Genomic DNA, 19,907 nt, shown 5'->3' with positions numbered 1-19,907 from the left:
ACCGCTGTCGACATATTTGGCATAGCCGGCCTGGTCAGTGTGATGGGTTATTACGGTATTTAAACTGTTTGCCATTACCTTTGCTAGTATTTTTACATCTACTGGAAGTAGAGAGATGGGTCGATATGATTCTGCTCCCAGAATATCTTTGCCAGGTTTTGGTAACACTGTTATAGCCTCATTCATAGATGCCGGTAAACGCTCCGTATCTTTGGCCTCCTTACAAACTTCTAATATTTGGGGAAGAAGTATTGAAGCATATTTTATTTATTTTTATAAATTTCCACCAGTAGCTCATCCCTCCCCGGGGCCTTATTATTGGACATATCTTCCAAAGCCACCTCCATTTCCTTTTATAGTTATGGGACTATCAAGCATAGTTCTTTTTTCTTTAGATAAGGTGCAAAGTTTTAATGGTTGGAAAAACCTCTATATCTCTATCTGATGCACACGTCTTAGGCTACTTTCACACTCGCGTTTGGTGTGGATCTGTCATGGATCTGCACAGACGGATCCGTTCAGATAATACAACCATCTGCATCCATTCAGAATGGAACTGTTTGTATTATCTTTTAACATAGCCAAGACTGATCTGTCTTGAACACCATTGAAAGTCAATGGAGGACGGATCCATTTTCTACTGTCAGAAAACTGATCCGTACCCATTGACTTACATTGTAAGTCAGGACGGATGAGTTTGGCTGTTTCATCAGACGGACACCAAAATGCTGCAAGCAGGGTTGTGGTGTTCGCCTCCAAAGCGGAATGGAGACAGAACGGAGGCAAACTGATGCATTCTGAGCGGATCCTTTTCCATTCGGAATGCATTAGGGCAAAACTGATCCATTTTGGACGGCTTGTGAGAGCCCTGAACGGATCTCACAAACGGAAAGCCAAAACGCCAGTGTGAAAGTAGCTTTAGACTCGCATAAAGAAGAGTAAAACGAGTGCATGATCCTAAGTATTTGTTCTGGCAACATAAGAATTTTCCCCTCTGTGTTTCGAAGAGCAGCTATAGAAGTCTATTTGTTGTTCAGCTTTAGAAACTATTGCTAACAGTCTACCAGCCTTTTCCCCTTATTCATAATAATAATATACCATATTTTTCGCCCTATAAGACGCACTCCCCCCCCCCCCAAAAAATGTGTGTGGGGGGGGGGGGGGGGGGGAAATAGCAGTGCGTCTTATGGGGCGAATGCTGCATTTTTCCGAACTGTCAATGATGCGCCGCAATGCCGCACGGCGGGTGTATCAGCTGAGAGGGAGGAGGGGCTGGGGGCCCGCCGGCATCTGGTTTTATAATGACAGCGGGGCCCGTGCAGTGACTGTATTCTACTACATGGGCCCCGCTAACTGTATATACCATAATCTTAGCTATAATTGTAGGCACTGTTAATATACACAAATTCAGGGTAATCAGCGCATGTATTACTTACAACAAGCGCTCTGTAGCAGAGAGGAGGGAGGAGGCTGGCCGGGAGGGAGGACGGGCGCTGGCAGCGTGAGTCACTACGTCACGCGCTTGCGCTGCCCACTTTATGAATGAAGCAGGCGGCGTGGGCGTATCACGTAGTGACTCACGCTGCCAGCGCCCGTCCTCTTGGCCTGCCTCAACCCTGCTACCGAGCGCTTGTTGTAAGTAATACAGGCGCTGATTACCCTGAATTTGTGTATATTAACAGTGCCTACAATTATAGATGAGATTACGGTATATACAGTGAGCGGGGCCCGTGTAGTAGAATACAGTCCCTGCACGGGCCACGCTGTCATTATAAAACCAGATGCGACCCCCACCCCCTGTATTGGGGGTCATTCACACTACAGGGACACTGTTATGGAGGGGATCTGTGGATGACACATGTCATCCACAGACCCCCCCCCCCCCATAAGGCTGCCAGCCACAGACCCCCCCCCCCCCCATAAGGCTGCCAGCCACAGACCCCCCCCCCCATAAGGCTGCCAGCCACAGACCCCCCCCCCCATAAGGCTGCCAGCCACAGACCCCCCCCCCCCATAAGGCTGCCAGCCACAGACCCCCCCCCCCCCCATAAGGCTGCCAGCCACAGACCCCCCCCCCCCATAAGGCTGCCAGCCACAGACCCCCCCCCCCCATAAGGCTGCCAGCCACAGACCCCCCCATAAGGCTGCCAGCCACAGACCCCCCCCCCATAAGGCTGCCAGCCACAGACCCCCCCCCCATAAGGCTGCCAGCCACAGACCCCCCCCCCCCATAAGGCTGCCAGCCACAGACACCCCCCCCCCCCATAAGGCTGCCAGCCACAGACCCCCCCCCCCATAAGGCTGCCAGCCACAGACCCCCCCCCCATAAGGCTGCCAGCCACAGACCCCCCCCCCCATAAGGCTGCCAGCCACAGACCCCCCCCCCCATAAGGCTGCCAGCCACAGACCCCCCCCCCCCATAAGGCTGCCAGCCACAGACCCCCCCCCCATAAGGCTGCCAGCCACAGACCCCCCCCCAATAAGGCTGCCAGCCACAGACCACCATTAGTTCAAAACCCACCAAAAGCACACCTTTTTGATCAAAATATTTTTTTTCTTATTTTCCTCCTCCAAAAACCTAGGTGCGTCTTATGGGCAGGTGCGTTTTTATAGGGCGAAAAATACGGTATTTGTGTTTAAAAAAATCTTTTATTCCTTGCATTTAATATCAGTCCATCATTCAATTTTTGTTGTGCCTCTTGCCAGTTTTCCTCTAGCTCAGTCCCTGGGCGAATAATATACTCCGCCTCTGCTGTCTCTACATCTGTTATTAGTTTCTGTATTGTAGCCCTGGTTTCATATTTACATAGTACATAAAGCCGAAAAAAGACATTTGTCCATCCAGTTCGGCCTGTTATCCTGCAAGTTGATCCAGAGGAAGGCAAAAAAAAAACTTGAGATAGAAGCCAATTAATTTATTACATCTGCTATCAATAACCCTCGTAAGAAGGCTTTCATAGTTTCCAAAACCACTAGTTTGGAAGCTGAAGGTTAGTTACATTCAAAGAATTCTTTTAGCGTATCTCGTATTCCACCAACATCTAGCAGTACCGTATGTGTAACCAGTATGTATTAAATTTCCAGATCCTACTGCCTTGTAACTTGGGAGGCAAAAAATTGGCTACCGCCAATACCGGATAATGGTCCGATAATTTGTGGGGCAATTAATGTATTTCTTGAAGCATTTGTCCCATGGCGGCATTACCTAGGATTAAATCTATCCTGGATAGGGAGTTGTATGTACTCTAATAACAGGAGTATTGTTTTGTCTGTGGGTTCTTCAATCTCCAGTAATCTAGCAGGAGTGCTTCTTGTATTAATCTCCCAAATGAGGTGATTTCACTTGCCGTTTGTTGCTGACCCATACTCATCCGATCTAGCTAGATCCTATCAATTATTGAAATCTCCCAATATTATTACTGGAATGTCTGGAAGCTACAAAAGCCAGAACACTCCCAAGCACCAGCGGCGAATATGGCGGTGGCATTATTTATTATTATTAGGTTGTGTAGATTTTACACTGTAGGAAAATACATCCCCTCTGAATCTATCTTCTGGATAGACATGTAAATGCTATATTCCTATGAATAAGGATACTCACTCCTCTCGCATATGTAGAATAAGTGGCATGAAAACAATGCCCCGCCCATTGAGGATTAGGTAATTGGGTTTGGTCCGGCATTAAATGCGTCTCTTGTAGGAAACATATTACAGGTTGATATTTTATACTATCCAATATGGCCCTTCTTTTATTGGTTTCTTTTACTCCCCTAACGTTCCAGCTCAAAAACCTAATCATCCCCGCCATGCATAAATTTGATGCAGTATATGATTTTCTGGTCCTGTCCAGGGACAACGACCTGAAAAAGGCATATCCTCAGTGCACAGTAATGGTTCTGACCGCTTTCCCTCCTAACTTCAAATAACATGGTTGCAATTCCCGCAATACAGAATACAACACCCCTCAAACTTTTTGCCTCTAGAAAGGCAATTTTTCAAAACTTCGGCCTCCCCAGCAGGTCCCCACTAAAACACCTTTATTACAGGTCCGTGGGACAAGATAGTACCCGCCACTGAGGTTGACTGCTTTTGGTTAGTTCCACCACCAAATCACAGGGTGGCGCTGCTAAGGCAAATAACTGTACTATATAACCCTTTAACTCTTAACTTGTAAACAAAACACATCCTAGCCCTCTGCACCTCTTTCAGACAGTCTATACTGTAGACTGCCAAATTGTATAACCTTTAGGCTGCTATTCATATATCTCTCATTCTTATCTTATAGAACCAACCCATTTTGCCTGTCATGCTGTACCATGCACTTGATCTAGTCATTCTCACAAACATGCATACAGCCGCACTATGAGCAGACTTGTTACTTGTGCTTGGGTATAGTTCTTATTACTGTAGGTCTTTTAGTTTCTTTCCTCTGCTAATTGTCGGTCATGACGATCTATCCATCTCGTCGCTTCTTTCGGATCCTCAAAGGTAGTGTTCCCCAATGCGACTATTCTCAGTTTAACTGGATATATCATAGAGTACGATGCATTTAGTGACCTCAAGCGTCGTTTAATGTCCAGGAATCTTGCTCTTTTGTGTATTTCCTGGGAGTAGTCAGGGAAGAGTGACACATTGTGTCCGTTAATGGTAAGGTCAGGCATTTCTCTAGCTTTCCTCAAGATAATGTCCCGATCTCTGTAGTGCAGTATTTTCATCAATACGGGTCTTGGAGGTGCACCCGGTGTACCGGTAATGGGCCTGTTCGACAGCGAAAAAGCGGAGTCAACACCTCTGTTCCAATTATTTTTATTTTTTTAAGCCATAATTCAAAAAATTTCTTAGGATTCGCCCCTTCTGTTTTCTCGGGCACCCCCACCAGTCTAACGTTATTTCGGCGGGACCGGTTTTCTAAGTCATCTTGTTTAGCTGCAATCCCATCCATCTGCTGAGTATATTCCTTTAAATCTTTTTATTGACCATATGACATCTTCCACATCTCCCATTCGGCCCTCTAGGGCTGTTGTACGTTCTGCCAACATTTTCGAATCCTGACGGACAATGGTAATCTTTTAGGGTCAGTTCATCTGAATCTGATTCTTGTGCCCCCAAATCTATATCCTTGTCATCTATTTGTAGGACGTGATATCTATTAGGTCTATCAGTGTGCACCCCTTCAGCCCAGTCTCCTTCAGTATCGGACTCCATAGTTAACACATGTTCTGTATGTACTTGCTTTTTTTTGTGCTCCCCTTCCAGATAGGGCAGAAGATGTTCGGGCATATTTCTCCAGTTTCGCTGCAGCCTCACGTTGCACTTCTGGTGCCCCGGAGTTGTCGCTCCGGCACCATCTTGGATTTCTTTCTTCGTCGTGGTTAGGAGCTGTCGGTCCCGCTGAACACTGTATGTAAGGGGCACGTTCGGCACTGTGGTAGCTCAATATCCGCAGGTTTTCAGGATAAACTGGCTAATGGCACAGAGGAGCTCGGCGACGTGAGTCTACTCGCATACCTTTCTTAGCCTCCCCCTTTCTTTTCTTGTTCTAGTGATAAGTGCAGTGCTCAGCACTCAGACCCCCACCAATGAATATGTCTGACATATCAAAAGTTTGTGGAAACTCATTGAATTAAATTCCCTTTACCTTAGACTTCCCAACCACATCTGATGAGTTTGTTCCAAGCCTCAAATTTTGGCGTAATATTTCCTGATGTTGGTTGTGGTCTTCTCCCCAACTAAGTTTCGATTTCACCCCCTTGATCTTGTGCTTTTATTAAAAACCATTTCCCTCCTGAACCTTATTTATATAACATATATTTAAAGGTTTTGATCATGTCCCCCTTACCCTTTTTTCCTCAAATACAGATTACTGTATTTTTTGGACTATAAAATGTACCTGACTGTAAGATGCCCCCAAACTTTAGACAACAGGAAATTTTATCAAATAAATATTTTTACAAATTAAAACTTGATCTCTCTAGCACTTAAAAAGACTTAACGTGCAAAAAAAAAAGACCCCTTACAATGAAAATTATTTGTATTTCGCTTTTCTCACAGGGACTCAAAGTGCAGGAATCGTGCTGTGGCAACTCCCCGGAAAGTCTATGGCTGCCATGTAGGTGCTCAACACCAACACACAAGGGGCAATTTTGTAGGAAGCCAATTCACTTATTTTTGTAGTGTGGGAGGAAACCGGAGTTCAAGGAGGAAACCCACATAAATAACAAACTCCATGCAGATGTATTTCCTGGTCAGATTGGAACCTGGGACCCTGGCACAGCAAAGCACCAGTACTAACCACTTTGCCAGTTTTCTGCTTTTCAGCGGGAGTTAATGATTGCTAAATGAAGAACTTTGTCCTAAATTGCCTCTCCTTATAGACCTTGTGACATTCCCTCTACTCCAATGTGTCAGCCCGGGTTAAAGAACTGTTAATCATTGCTAGATTGGTGAACTTGGCATCTGCTAGGCATAATGACCTGAGACCACAAAGGTAAAACTTTCTTATCAGTGTACTTTGTTTTGCTAATAAAAGTCGATTGGTTTTAAGAGTGGCACAGGGTTGGTTAAACATGGCTGACTTCTTCCTGAAACTGCCCCACACTTGTCCATGTCCACACTGGCATTGCAGCTCGGTGAAAGAGCAGAGTTGCATTTCCACATACAGCTTGTGGAGAAGGTTTTGAGAAGCCATGTTTGTCTAGTCTTGTACAAGCCCTTTAAAGGGGTTTTCCGGGTTCAGGGCTGATCGCAGATATAAGATCCCCTTGACTTTTACCATGTACAGGTGGAGCATCGGAGCATTTCTTTGCTCCGCTGCTCTCCTTGCTTTGCGCTGCATTGTGCAGGGCAAACTCTGTTTGTTGTGAGCCAGTAAGGTACTTTGCTTCACACCAGTGCTTCCGCCTAGCAGGTGACGTCACCAGCACAAATGGCTGGTGTATAGTGCCATTCTGAGCGGTTTTAGAGGTGGGTATTAGGCATTGATGCATTGAGCATACGGGCTTGTTACAGAATTTTATGTGCGACTTGACTAAAAATTAGCATTTGCAAAACATACCTTTTTAGAATGGAATAGAAGATACAATTCTTGGTAGATTGTAGGGAGTGTTTTAATCCACAGCATGTCGTGTATATTACAGATTTATACAGATTACAAACGGAAAATGCAAATGTGATCGCACTCTACATCCAGCATTCTGCCCTGCCTCCATGCTGGATGAGACATTGGTGTACATTTTGGCCAAAGCGTAATAAGCCACTCACCACGTCAAGGTCGCCTCATTTGAGTGGTCCCTAACACTAGTTCCTACCTGTTTATGGGCCATGACAGCCACACAAAGTCCAGGGAATGCAGGTCAAATGAGGCGACCTTGACGTGGTGAGTGGCTTATTACGCTTTGGCCAAAATGTACACCAATGTCTCATCCAGCATGGAGGCAGGGCAGAATGCTGGATGTAGAGTGCGATCACATTTGCATTTTCCGTTTGTATATGTATTTCGCCATAGTGATGTGCACCTACATACAGGTTGTGCTGACCCAATCCCCCACATTTTTCCTTATACAGATTAACCCTGCAAATTTCAGTCTCCAATGGAAATGGTGAATTCCGCTGCAAAAATGTGCAAATGATCAAATTTTGAGCAAATCTGTGCTTGAAAATCCAAATGTGGCTCAGTCATCTGGGCTTTCTAGCTATAGTTTGTTAACTCTTTATTATTTAACCAAAGTTTTAACTGCATCAATACATTTTACCATTGCGATCTTCAGAAATGGCTTTACATTACACCATAATGAGAGTACGGCATACATATTAGGACATCGTCAGACCTCATCCACAACTCCATCCTCAACTCAGGCAAAACTCCATCCTCCCTTATCCAAAACTCAATCAGACCTCAGACATCAGCCAAAACTCTGTCCTCCCTAAGGCTGCATTCACACGTCCGCAATGTGTTTTGCGGATACACGGAGACACGGATCCGCAAAACACGGAAAGCGGCAATGTGTGTTCCGCATTTTGCGGACCGCACATTGCCAACATAATAGAATATGCCTGTTCTTGTCCGCAATTGCGGACAAGAATAGGACATGTTCTATTTTTTTGCGGAAACGGAAGCACGGATGCGGAAGTGCGGATCCGCAAATGTGGATGCGGACAGCACATTCCGTCCCCATAGAGAATGAATGGGTCCGCACCCTTTCCGCAAAATTGCGGAAAGGATGCGGACACATTTTGCGGACGTGTGAATGGAGCCTAACTCAAAATACGCCCTACTACACACACACTCTTCACCTGACGGAGCTGCTAGCTGCTGGAGAGGCAAAGGACCTGTGATGACGTCATGACCATGTGACAAGTTGCATGTGTGGGAGGGGTCAGATGTGCACAGCAGCTGGGAGTGTACAGAACTGTAGCCATCAAATAGAGATGTGTACTAGAGATGTGTGTGTAACCTGCATGTAGCAGAGCTGTATGTGTAACCTGCATGTAGCAGAGCTGTGTGTGTAACCTGCATGTAGCAGAGCTGTGTGTGTAACCTGCATGTAGCAGAGCTGTGTACTGTGTAGCAGAGCTGTATGTGTAACCTGCAGGTAGCAGAGCTGTGTACGTAACCTGCATGTAGCAGAGCTGTGTACTGTGTAGCAGAGCTGTATGTGTAACCTGCATGTAGCAGAGCTGTGTACTGTTACACAGATGTATGTGCCACCTGCAGGTAGCAGTGCTGTGTACGCAGTACTGTGTTACAGAGATGTGTGTGTGTGTGTGTGTGTGTGTAACCTGCATGTAGCAGAGCTGTGTATATAGAGCAGTGTGTGTAACCGCATGTAGCAGAGCTGTCTACTGTTACAGAGATGTGTGTGTAACCTGAGAACTATAAAAAAGTGTAAAAAAAAAAAAAACATTCAGATCACCCCCCTTTTCCCAAAATGAAAATAAAAGGACGGCGTTTTGGCTTATGTCTGAGGGAGGATGGAGTTTTGCCTGACTGAGGATGGAGTTGTGGATGATGTCTGACGATGTCCTAATATGTATGCCGTATGAGAGGCTCACGGCAGAGCCCTTGTGTCTTGTATGCAGGGTTGCCAACCAATTTTTTTTTCTTGACCGCTTCATCCCAAAATCACAGACCACCAACATTTTTTACGGACAAGTTGGAAAATCATAGTGATAAAGATTATAAGTAATACATGTCTATCTCAGTAAACTGATAAGAACGCATTACCAGCATTTACTGTGTGCTGTAAAATAATTACCACCAAAATAACCTAGTTAAGTACCACAAGACTTTTTTTTTTTTTTTTTTTTTTTTTTTTTTTACGGTCACAGGAAAGTTGCCTATTTTTACTGACCTGTTGTATGTCTGTATAGGGGCCATATACAGCGTGGAACTGTACTACAGCTGTGTGCTTGAGTCCATGGCGTACCTGTATGTCTTTTACTGATTACGGTTGTATTGAAAAGCGCAGTCTATCTGCATCTGTACTGGCTGAAAAGTATGCCTAAAGGACAGCCTTTGACTTGTATTTGGCTATAACTTCTTCATGCATTTTCCTGGTGTTCACACACAGCGCACCCTAGTTGGTGTGAAGCCAAATTAAACTTTTTAACTAATATATATATATATTATAATTATTATTATTTTTTTTGTGTAGTTTGTCTTTTTGTTACTTTTATTTGACATTACATTACTTTCGCACTCACGTTTTCGGCGGATTCGTCATAGATCTGCAAAAACTGATTTGTTACAATATTACAATAATACAACCGCATGCATCTGTCGTGAACAGATCTGTTTGTATTATTTGTAACATTGCCAAGACGGATCCGTCCTGAACTCCATTGAAAGTCAATGGGAGACGGATTTGTTTTCTATTGTCAGAAGACGGATCCGTCCCCATTGACTTAAATTATGTGCCAGGACTCATCCGTTTGGCTCAGTTTCGTCAAGCGGAGGCAACGTTTTGGTGTCCACCTCCAGAGCGGAATGGAGACTGATCGGAGGCATGCTGAAGCATTCTGAGCGGATCCTTTTTTCCATTCAGAATGCATTAGGGCAAAACTAATCTGTTTTGGACCGCTTGTGAGAGCCCTTGACGGATCTCCCAAACGGAAAGCCAAAACGCGAGTGTGAAAGTAGCCTTACAAAAAGATTGTATCTAAACCTGACTTTTTTTCTATTTTGACTTCTATTTTTCAGATCCTTTAGTCCAGCAGACAAGATTATTATTGCAGAAGCTAATTCTCCATTGCAGTACCCTGTTCAGGGTGTGGAAGTCCGTCCTCTGAACACAATACTCATTCCAGGTGTGTGACTGTTCTTTTATTCTGTTTATTACTGAATATTCACACCCAGAGGATTTTGTGCAAAAATTTCTGCAGCCAGAACTCCGTTCCATCTGAATTAAGTTGGTTCGGCGATTAGCACTTTCTGTACAGTAAGTCTCTATTCAAGAGTTGCAGACATCTCTACCCCATGTGAATAGATCCTGTCTGTCTGGTTTTCATCTTGTGTTTACCACATAGTCTTCCAGCATATCTAGCCATGGATTATTTTATCTTTACTCACCCTAGAGAACAGACATTGCATTTATTGACTGAATACTCCAGACACACCTAATGACACCACTCTTCTCAGAGGCGAACATTGATCCTATGTGAATTATCATGTAATTAATCCTTTGCTGGGCAGTGAGAATTTGTTAAATTGTGCAGATTGTGTTATCACTGCACAGGCTCATTTGTCCTTGCATATGAAGGTATGGATCAAATGCAGATGTACAATATGAATTTTTTTTTTTTTATTGTTCCATAGTGTGTTCTCCGTTGTCCATTTTCATGTGCATCTGTTTCAATATTGTATTGTTAGGCCCTGGTGTGCGTTATTAAACCTATAGCATGCCCTTTTGCTGTAGGTTATTAAACTTTTATTTAACAATCTTTGATGAAGGTTCCCTAGTAACTTTAGTGGTAAATAGATCCGCATTAAAACCACAGTAAAGGCCACAACCATACCGATGTCTATGGTACCACTGTCTCTTTTAAAAACCAGAAGTAGGGTTGAGCGAGTTGCGCTTCTGATCATGGATCCAGTCGATTTTGTTAAACTTTATTTTTAATGCTTCTTCCTTTCAGCATTTGCCATGTATTTGCTCCGTGTAGGGAAAACTTTGTCTCGTCCAAAGTTGCGCGAGACTTCGGTACCAAGGTACTTCGGATTCCTATTTTAAATCCACAGATGGGAATATCGAAGTCGTTTACCAAAGTCTCGCACAACTTTGGATGAGATGAAGTTACACGGAGCAAATACATTGTAAATGCTGTACAGAAACAGCATTACAAGCAAAGATTTTTAACTAATCAACTTCGGGTCTATGATCTGAAGCTCTATTTCGCTCAATGCTAACCAGAAGCCCTTATACAGTTTTTCCCAGGGCTGTGGAGTTGGTATACCAAAGGTCCGACTCCTTCATAAAGGGCCAATATTTAGTAATAATAAATTACCTGTAGTAAAATGGTAATATCCAGCTTTTTCTCACCATTATATCAATAATCAGGCTGCTTAGATAGAACATAAAGGCAATTTGTTGGAATACAATTTCTGAACAAACTACAAAATGAGCAAATAACTTGAAGAGTGCCGCCTAGAAAATACACTGGTGACATGGCTGAATAGGGATGAAGGCAATGAGACTATATAGACCTCTACTGTACGTCTCAATGGCTGGAATTATGTAAAAAATGCTTTTTCCCTAGTCTTCTGCATGACACCACATCCTAAGGCTGACTTCCTCTGATAGGACAGAAAAAATAGAGGTTTAAATTCCCCCCCCCCCCCCGGAGCATTTACAGTTGAGTGCCCCCATCACGCTGGGCTCTAGAGCCGAGCCTGCAACATATCCAGGAGTTGAGTAGACTGGTATAAGGCACATGGTGCATCACCCTTATACCCCTTGCCCCCCCCTCCCGGTGTTTTGACTTCGATTCGGCTATTTTGGAAGGCTCAGACTTTGAAACTTATGAATAAACATATGCATCTTCTGAAGAAAATAATTAATATAAATGTTTCTTATTTAATACGGATGACATTGAGCTCCTAAAAAGCTATTAGAGCCACAATACAGATGGAGGTGCCTAAAAAGCCTAAATTGGTGTAGGAAGAGATATTTGGGGGGCTGGGGGAAAAAAGAAAATCTGTGTTCCCAGTTCCAAATAATATTCCAAAGTTAATCAAGTCAGATTGGGGAAAGCCAGATAAAGGATCTTAAATTCCTAGGGGTATCAAGAGGCACTATCCTTTTTAATGATGAGGATTGCGCCGATTGGGAATCCATTCACAGAGTGGACGCACCTGTGGCAAAGGTAGCAAAACATACCGCCCTGCCATTTGAAGATTCAGTGCGACTTAAAGACCCCATGGATAGGAAGGCAGAGAGCCTACTAAGAAAGACCTGGGAGGCTACGGCAGCTCTTAAGCCTGGGGTGGCTTCTACTTGTGTAGCTAGAACCCTTAATCTGTGGCTAGAGCATCTAATCAATAAAACGCAGAGAGATCAGATTCTGGAGAGCATTTCATTACTAAAAATGGCAACTAGCTTCTTAGCAGATGCTGTGGCAGAATCCATAAAACTTTAAGCACGCACTGCAGTTTTGCCTCAAGGCTTGGGCTGGGGTTATTACATAAAAAAAAAAGCTAATTTCCCTTCCCTCTCATGACCAATATGTTTTTGGTCAAGATCTATACAAGATCTTGGAAAACACCACTGACAGGAAGAAAGGGTTTCCAGAAGAGAGAAATAAAAAAAACAGACTTTTCATGGCCGTCAGTGCCAATTAGAGCAAAGGAAAGATGGGGGGGAAATGGGGGAGGTGGAGTTATGCAAAAGCAGAAGAATTTTCCTTCTCAACACTACTGAGGGGAAACCTCCTCCTCTAATCTGAAACAATGACTCCATACAGGTAGGGGGAAGACTCTGCTCTTTTTTTAAGCACTTTAGGAGCAAGTAACATAAAATTTGTGGATTCTCAACATCATAAGACCGGGTTACCATATAGTTAGAATCTTCCCCTCCAGAAAAGTTTACCACTCTTCCTCCCGCTCAGCAGGGTACCTTTAAAAATCGGCATAGAAGATTTACTAAAATTAGGAGCAATAGAACCTGTCCCGAAACTCTCGCCTTTTCTTAATAAAAAAAAAAGTGGGAAATCCAGAATTATAATAAATCTAAAACCCTTGAACAAGCATGTTATCAGACGTTCAAGATGGAAAATTTAAGAACAGCAGTAAAATTAATATAAAGGAGAGCGGTAATGGCCTCAATCGATTTGAGGGATGCTTATTACCATATCCCGATACACAACAACAAGGAAATTCCTAAGATTTGCAATCTAGACGAAGGGTTACATTCAACAATATCAATTTCGTATGTCTCCCTTTTGGAATTTCCTTAGCGCCAAGAATCTTTACCAAGATCATGGCGGAGGTGGTAGCAGCACTAAGACGAGAAGCAATCGGTGTCATCCTGTATCTGAACTATCTCTTTTAGTGATCATAGCGGACAATTTACAGATGGTTCTATTACAAAACAATTTACAGATGGTTCTAAACCACCTCAAATCGCTAGGGTGGATTATGAATTGGGAGAAATCGAACCTATCCCCAAGCAGCCGGAAAACGTTTCTAGGGATATCTTTGGATTCCGTTTCTCAGAGATCATTCCTTCTTATTCCTCTCAGAATAGTAAATTGCTAAACCAGGTCAAAAAGAAGAGATTTTGCTCTATCAGGGCAGCAATGAAGATTCTAGGAGGTCTCATCATGTATCCCGGCGGTAGCTTGGGCTCAATTTCATTCAAGACCTCTTCAGAAACTCATTATATCCAGGTGGAACAGGTCACAAGTGACCCTAGACAAACAGATTTTTCCAGACGGAAATGTAAAAAACACCAAGATGGTGGCTTATAGTCAGCAACCTAAAGAAGGGAGTATATTGGAACCAGGAATGACCCCTCGTAATCACGACAGACGCCAGTCTTCAGGGTTGGGGGGCTGTTGTTCAAAAGGAAACCTATCGGGGCAAATGGCCACACCTCATAATACAACAATCCTCAAACTTCAGAGAACTACAAGCAATTTGGGAAGTTCTGAAAGAAATCATATTTATCGATAGACCGTCATGTTCTAATTTATTCGGACAATTCAACAACCGTGTCCTTCATTCAGCATCAGGGAGGGACGAGACGCCATCTGCTTTAAAGTTTATCAAACAAAATTATTTTTTTTTCCTCAACCAGAGACCTTTCCCAACTGTGGTGGATTCCTTCAATCAGGACTGGACATCTCTCCTAGTTTACACATTCCCGCCTATTCCCCTAATTACCAAGGTCCTTCAGAAGTTTCAGAGAGAAAGATGTACCTTGATTTTTGTAGCTACCTTCTGGCCCAAGAGGAGCTAGTTTGCACTACTAAAGTCGCTCAGCCTAGAAGCCCCCCTTCTCCTACATCTGAGATCGGATCTGTTTATCAGGGTCCCATTCTCCACCCAAATTTAAAAATCCTAAAGATCTCGGCCTGGATTATGAAGAATCCATCCTCTTAAAATTGGGATTATCGAAGTGGTGGTTTACACCTTACTCCTTAGCAGGAAGCAGAATACAAATGAGGAGTATTTTAAAGTCTTGAGGAAATTCGCCTCTTGGTGTGGAGATTCTTTTGATCAGTTTAGGCCCAACATATCGGCGATCCTAGATTTTCTTCAGGACGGATTAGATCTGGGGCTTTCTCCTAATACCCTTAGGGTTCATGTTTCAGCATTGGGGGCTTTATACAATACTAGTCTGGTAGTTTCCCTGGATAGCCAGGTTACAGAAAACAGCAGACACACTTAGACTAACAATCAGGAATATGGTAGCCCATTGGAACCTTAACACAGGGTTTTGTCAGGATTAACTTTCGGCACCTTTGACCCCCTTAGAATCTATTTCCATAAAATGGCTCACTCTAAAGACCATTTTTCTGGTAGCTATAACATCAGTGAGACAAGTCTGTAAACTCCAGGCCTTGTCTATTCAGGATCCTTTCCTTAGTATTTTTCAGGACAAGTTTGTGTTTAAGTTAGATCCCAGTTTTTTGCCAAAAGTTGTTTCTACCTTTTTCATAGATCGCAAGATATAGTAGTAGCCTCCATTTTGTGCCAACCCCAAAAACTAATCAAGAGTCTATTTTTTATCTACCTTAGATATCAGATGAGCAGTCCTAAGGTTTCTACAGGCGGATTAGAGAATTGACAATCTTTTTGTCCAATTTTGCAGGCCAAATAAAGGTAAAAGAGCGGCAAAAAGTAAAACCCCAAAAAAGCCACGTGCATTCCGCATTTTATGGAACGTCCGGCCAATAATAGAACAGTCTTATCCTATTTTTGGGGGGACAAGGTAACTAAAAAATAGCGAATCGCGCAGTTCCCCCCCCTTTCCCCCCTGTTACTGCATTCACCGCATCGGAGATATATTATGTTTTAATAGTATGGACTTTTCGGCTGTGGCAATAAGTTATGTTTATTTATTAGGGTGAATAGGATCGTACACTGTCCCTGCTGCCCTGTGCTTTGTGCACACAGCAGCAGGGAGCTTACCATGGCAGCCAGGGATTCAGTAGCGTCCTGGCTGCCATGGTAACTGATCGGAGCCCCAAGATTACACTGCTGGGGCTTCGATCGGAACTGCCACCAATGAGGGGACCCTGTAGCCACTGCCTCCAATGACTTTAATGTTGGGGGGGGGGGCACACTGTGCCACCAATGAATATGGCTAACCCATTAATACAAATACAGGTGGCGGGTGCTGGCTGCAGTATCACATAGCCGGAACCCGACCTCTATGACAAGGCGCTGCGATCCTCTGCAGTTAACCCCTCAGGTGCGGCACCATGGGTTAGCTATCTTCATTGGTGGTGCAGTGGCCATAGCCCCTCCTTCTCCGCTCTCTCCTGTCATTGGTAGCAGCGGCACAGTGGGGAGGGAGAGACTCCTTCTCCACTGTGCTGCTGAGGAGAACTGAAGTGTGCTGAGAGCAGCGCATGCCATGTTCTCTACTAGCCTAGCCTAGTATCGTTAAAAGGCAAATCCCGGTATCGAATCGATACAGTACAAAAATATCGATAATTCAATACCCGATGCAACCATAGTTTACATAACACTCGACCTCCTGGCGTCCCTGGGTCGGGACAAAGACCAGAGAGAACCCGGCGGACTTATTTATTTTAAATGGAAATACCCCTTTAAGTGCCCCGGCCCAACACCTCTCTTGGCTCTGCTACACCACCCTCACCATCCTCGAAGTTCATGATTGATAGAGCTCTTTAAGCCCTGCTGAAAACCTGTGCGTGCGCCATCAGTGACAGATGCAGCTTTCTTTTCAGTGACTGTGCGCAGTAAGAGCGGGTCCAGAGTGAGTAGTGTCTGACACTGAGGGCACATACACGGGTTTTCAGTAGGGCTCAGAGCGGAGAGAGACCGTGCAGGATGGGACACTTCAGTGCCTCATTGGTACCTCTTTGACACTTCACAGTGACAATAAAGCTTTTTTTTTTTAGAAGGTTGCAGCCTTGGACAAGTACAATACAAGTATGGATAGACTTGCTGCTTCTGTAGCCATGTCAGGGGACAAGTTTCCATTTTAATTACTCGAAGTAAATATGCAATAAATGGAAAACTTTTGTTATGCTTTTAATAGTAAGAAATCTATGAACTTGTCCTCAGAAAAAGTATTGTCTTAGCCATATCCTCCTTCATGGATGCCCTGATAGAACATAAACAAAATTTATTATTAACATTTCTAAACTTCCTAAGGAAGTAAAATTTAATTACACGATAGCAAGGTTTTTTGTTTTTAAGCTGGTCTGTACCTTTTTTTTTCCGTCCCCAGCCAAAAATAGCCCTGACTCCGACTCCACAGCACTGTTTTTTACTACTGTTTTTGTGTGGTGTGTTGCCAGCTCACAGCAGTTCAAAGATTTGCTTTGCAAGGACCATAGGAATCTGTAGCTTGGGGATCCCTGACTTTTATGGGAGAGTATCCTGACCTGTGATGAGGTAGGAAGGGAGCTGTCCCCAACACCTATTGTCATTGGTATATCTGGTGTTATATGCCTCCAGTTTTAGAACAAGTGTTATCTAGCTTCTAATCCTGCCTGTCATAATGATAGATGACTTTCTTCAAAACAGGAAGCATATTATGAGGCTCAATGGCCACAGTGAAAAATGCAATGCTTCTGTATTAAAAAGTTGATTTAAACTGGGTCATTTCCTGATGACTCATTGCCTCCAGAGACGTCTGTCACGGTCTTTGAGTGGTCAAGCTCATGTTGAGTACATTGAACTTCGCTGGATAGCCATGTGTGATATCTAACTCTAAAAACAATATTGGAACTATTTTGGTAGATGTCTCCAAGAAATAAGTCACCATAAATCTTTAACATTTGCCTTTGTTCTTGTAGGACTTAGTTTGCTGGATCTCAAAAAGAAAAACTATTATGAGGTAAGCCTACTATTCACACATTGGCAAATTTATGTATTGGTCATTATGACCTGTTGATTGTGGGCCTGTGTGCCATGGCAATTCTCCAGTTCTGCTTGGATCCATATAATAGTAACCTTAAAAGCAATCTTTTACCAGTTTTAGGCTGCCCTCAGAACAGCATAGACTGGGAGCAGCATAAATTGGTGACCGCTACCCTGAGCAAAAAAGGTGGGCAGCTTTCTTGGACTAAGTCATTTTATTAAAATTGCATTGACCAGCTTCAGTGTGAGCCAAGTGCTGAGTTCTCACTATACACTGCCCACGTCAGGGACTCCTCATATTTACGAGCTCCTGGGTCAGGAGCTCATGAATGAGGACTCCCTGAGGGCTACATTGTATTAAATGGCCTTCAGTGTTCGGCTCATGCTTGAGCTGATCAATCCAAATTTTAAGAAAATGGATTGGAAAAGTAAGTGATCCAGTTTATGCTGCTCTCAAAGTGCAATAAAATAGGGTTTACAAATTTGTGTGTTTTTGTTTTTTTCCTTTTTCCTTCTCATCTTTCATTAAGTCAACTATAAATAAGTTATGCTATGATTTTTGCTAAAGCAGAGAACAACCATTTAAAAAAATGGGTAAAATGCATCTAAGCTGCAGAAATCATTACTAAATGGAATAAAATTAGAGACAAGAGAAGGACTTGGGTATTCTGGTGACAAATAAGCTAAGCAGCAGTGCTCAATGTCAGGTAGCAACTGCAAAAGCGCATTAAATCTTGGGGTGTATAAAATGAGCTGAAAACCTGTGACCCAGTGTTATAGTATGAATCCCTTGTGAGTCTGAGTTCACATCACCGTTAAGTTTTTTCCATTCTTCTGATCCGTTTGTTTTGGGGGGTTTTAAGCACCCGTTGTGCTTATTTTGCTTCTGGATTGGTAAATTCCATCTGAGATCCGCTATTTTTGACGAGGGAAGAAGTCCTTCGTGGAGGACTTTTTCCTTTAATCTAAAATATCGGATCTCAGATGGAACTGCAAAAAAAAATACAAAATAAGCACAGTGGATCAGAAGAGCGGAGAACTAAAGGTTGCTGTGAACCCAGCCTAAGACCACATCTCTAATCTAGTATTGAATTTTGCTCTCCACATTGTGTAAAAAAATAAAAATCTACAGGAGAGCTGGATAGGGTTCAAGGGCAGTGGACAATTTTTTATTTTTTTTATGTTATGAGAGTAACCTCTGAGATGCTAAAATATTTTGGTTTGTTCATGAACAAACACTTATTTGGTCAATACAAAGAACTGGCACAGGATTTCTTCATCCCAAAGGAAACCTTCATCACATGTAGAGGGAAGACAATGTAGACATCTATATAGGAAGGTTTTTTTTTACAGTTAGAGCAGTCACTATTGCATGCCCTAGCCCAGTGATGGTGAACCATTTAGAGACTGAGTGCCCAAACTGCAACCCAAAACCCACTTATTGATCGCAAAGTGCCAACACGGCAATTTAACCCGAATAGTACAGTCCAATATAGTATATCATCCATGTACTTTATCATTTAGCTATAATAGCCTGCCTGCATTCAATGCGCTGCCTGTGCTGTTCATAGTGCGCCATGAGCTGATGAATGGCAGGAAAAGTCTAAGGCATATTGGTACACCATAGACTTTTTCCAGGGTGCGGGTGCCCACAGAGAGGGCTCTGAGTGCCGCCTCTGGCACCCATGCCATGGGTTCCCCACCACTGCCCTAGCCCAAGAGGTAGTAAGATACTATGCAGCACTCCAATGCTTATCCAGTAGATGAATTATAACCCTCTATACCATTTGCTAACTATAAAAGGGCTTGTATGCTTTTGTTATAGTGATAAACTATCATCAGGATAGGTCATTAGTATCAGATCAGTGGGGGCTGACTGCTGGCACCCCTGCCAACCTGTTTGAAGAGCACAGTTCTTGTACGAACTGTTTGCCGCTGCAACGCTGACAGCGCACAGGTGTAATTAGAGCTATGCTGTCCATAGAGCTATGCTCTCCAATGGGACAGCTCCGTCCTATTCACTTGAATAAGGAGCCGTCCCATTTGAAGTGAATGGGGAGGGCAGGATTCTGATTACACTTGCTCGCTGTCAAGACTGCAGCGAGGATAACACAATGCGGCTTTCTCTTCAAACAGCTGAACGGAGGGGCCCCCCACCAATCTGATATTGATGACCTATCCTGAGGATAGGCTATCAATATAATACATTAAATTTTACATTACATTGCTAACAGATCAAGATTTGGATTGTCCTTTATTTCAGCCTATGTAACTTTCACAAGTGACACATAAAGGAAGAATATGCTTTAATGATTTCATAGACTGACTGGTGCATAAACCCTACTGCCCCTTG

At 43.4% G+C, this 19,907-nt stretch overlaps 1 protein-coding gene across 1 annotated transcript in view; it reads left to right on the top strand.

Moving 5' to 3' along the window:
* B4GALNT1 (beta-1,4-N-acetyl-galactosaminyltransferase 1) overlaps positions 1-19,907 on the top strand; it is a 241,814-nt gene that overhangs the window by 146,875 nt on the left and 75,032 nt on the right. Inside the window, exons 4-5 of the mRNA XM_040425765.1 lie at positions 10,199-10,305; positions 17,491-17,531. Of these exons, the coding sequence (XP_040281699.1) occupies positions 10,199-10,305; positions 17,491-17,531 (148 nt within the window). The remainder of the gene's footprint in view (positions 1-10,198; positions 10,306-17,490; positions 17,532-19,907) is intronic.

Source organism: Bufo bufo, chromosome 3 (assembly GCF_905171765.1).
Source record: "Bufo bufo chromosome 3, aBufBuf1.1, whole genome shotgun sequence".
NCBI lineage: Eukaryota > Metazoa > Chordata > Amphibia > Anura > Bufonidae > Bufo > Bufo bufo.
This window is presented reverse-complemented; position numbering and strand designations above follow the sequence as displayed.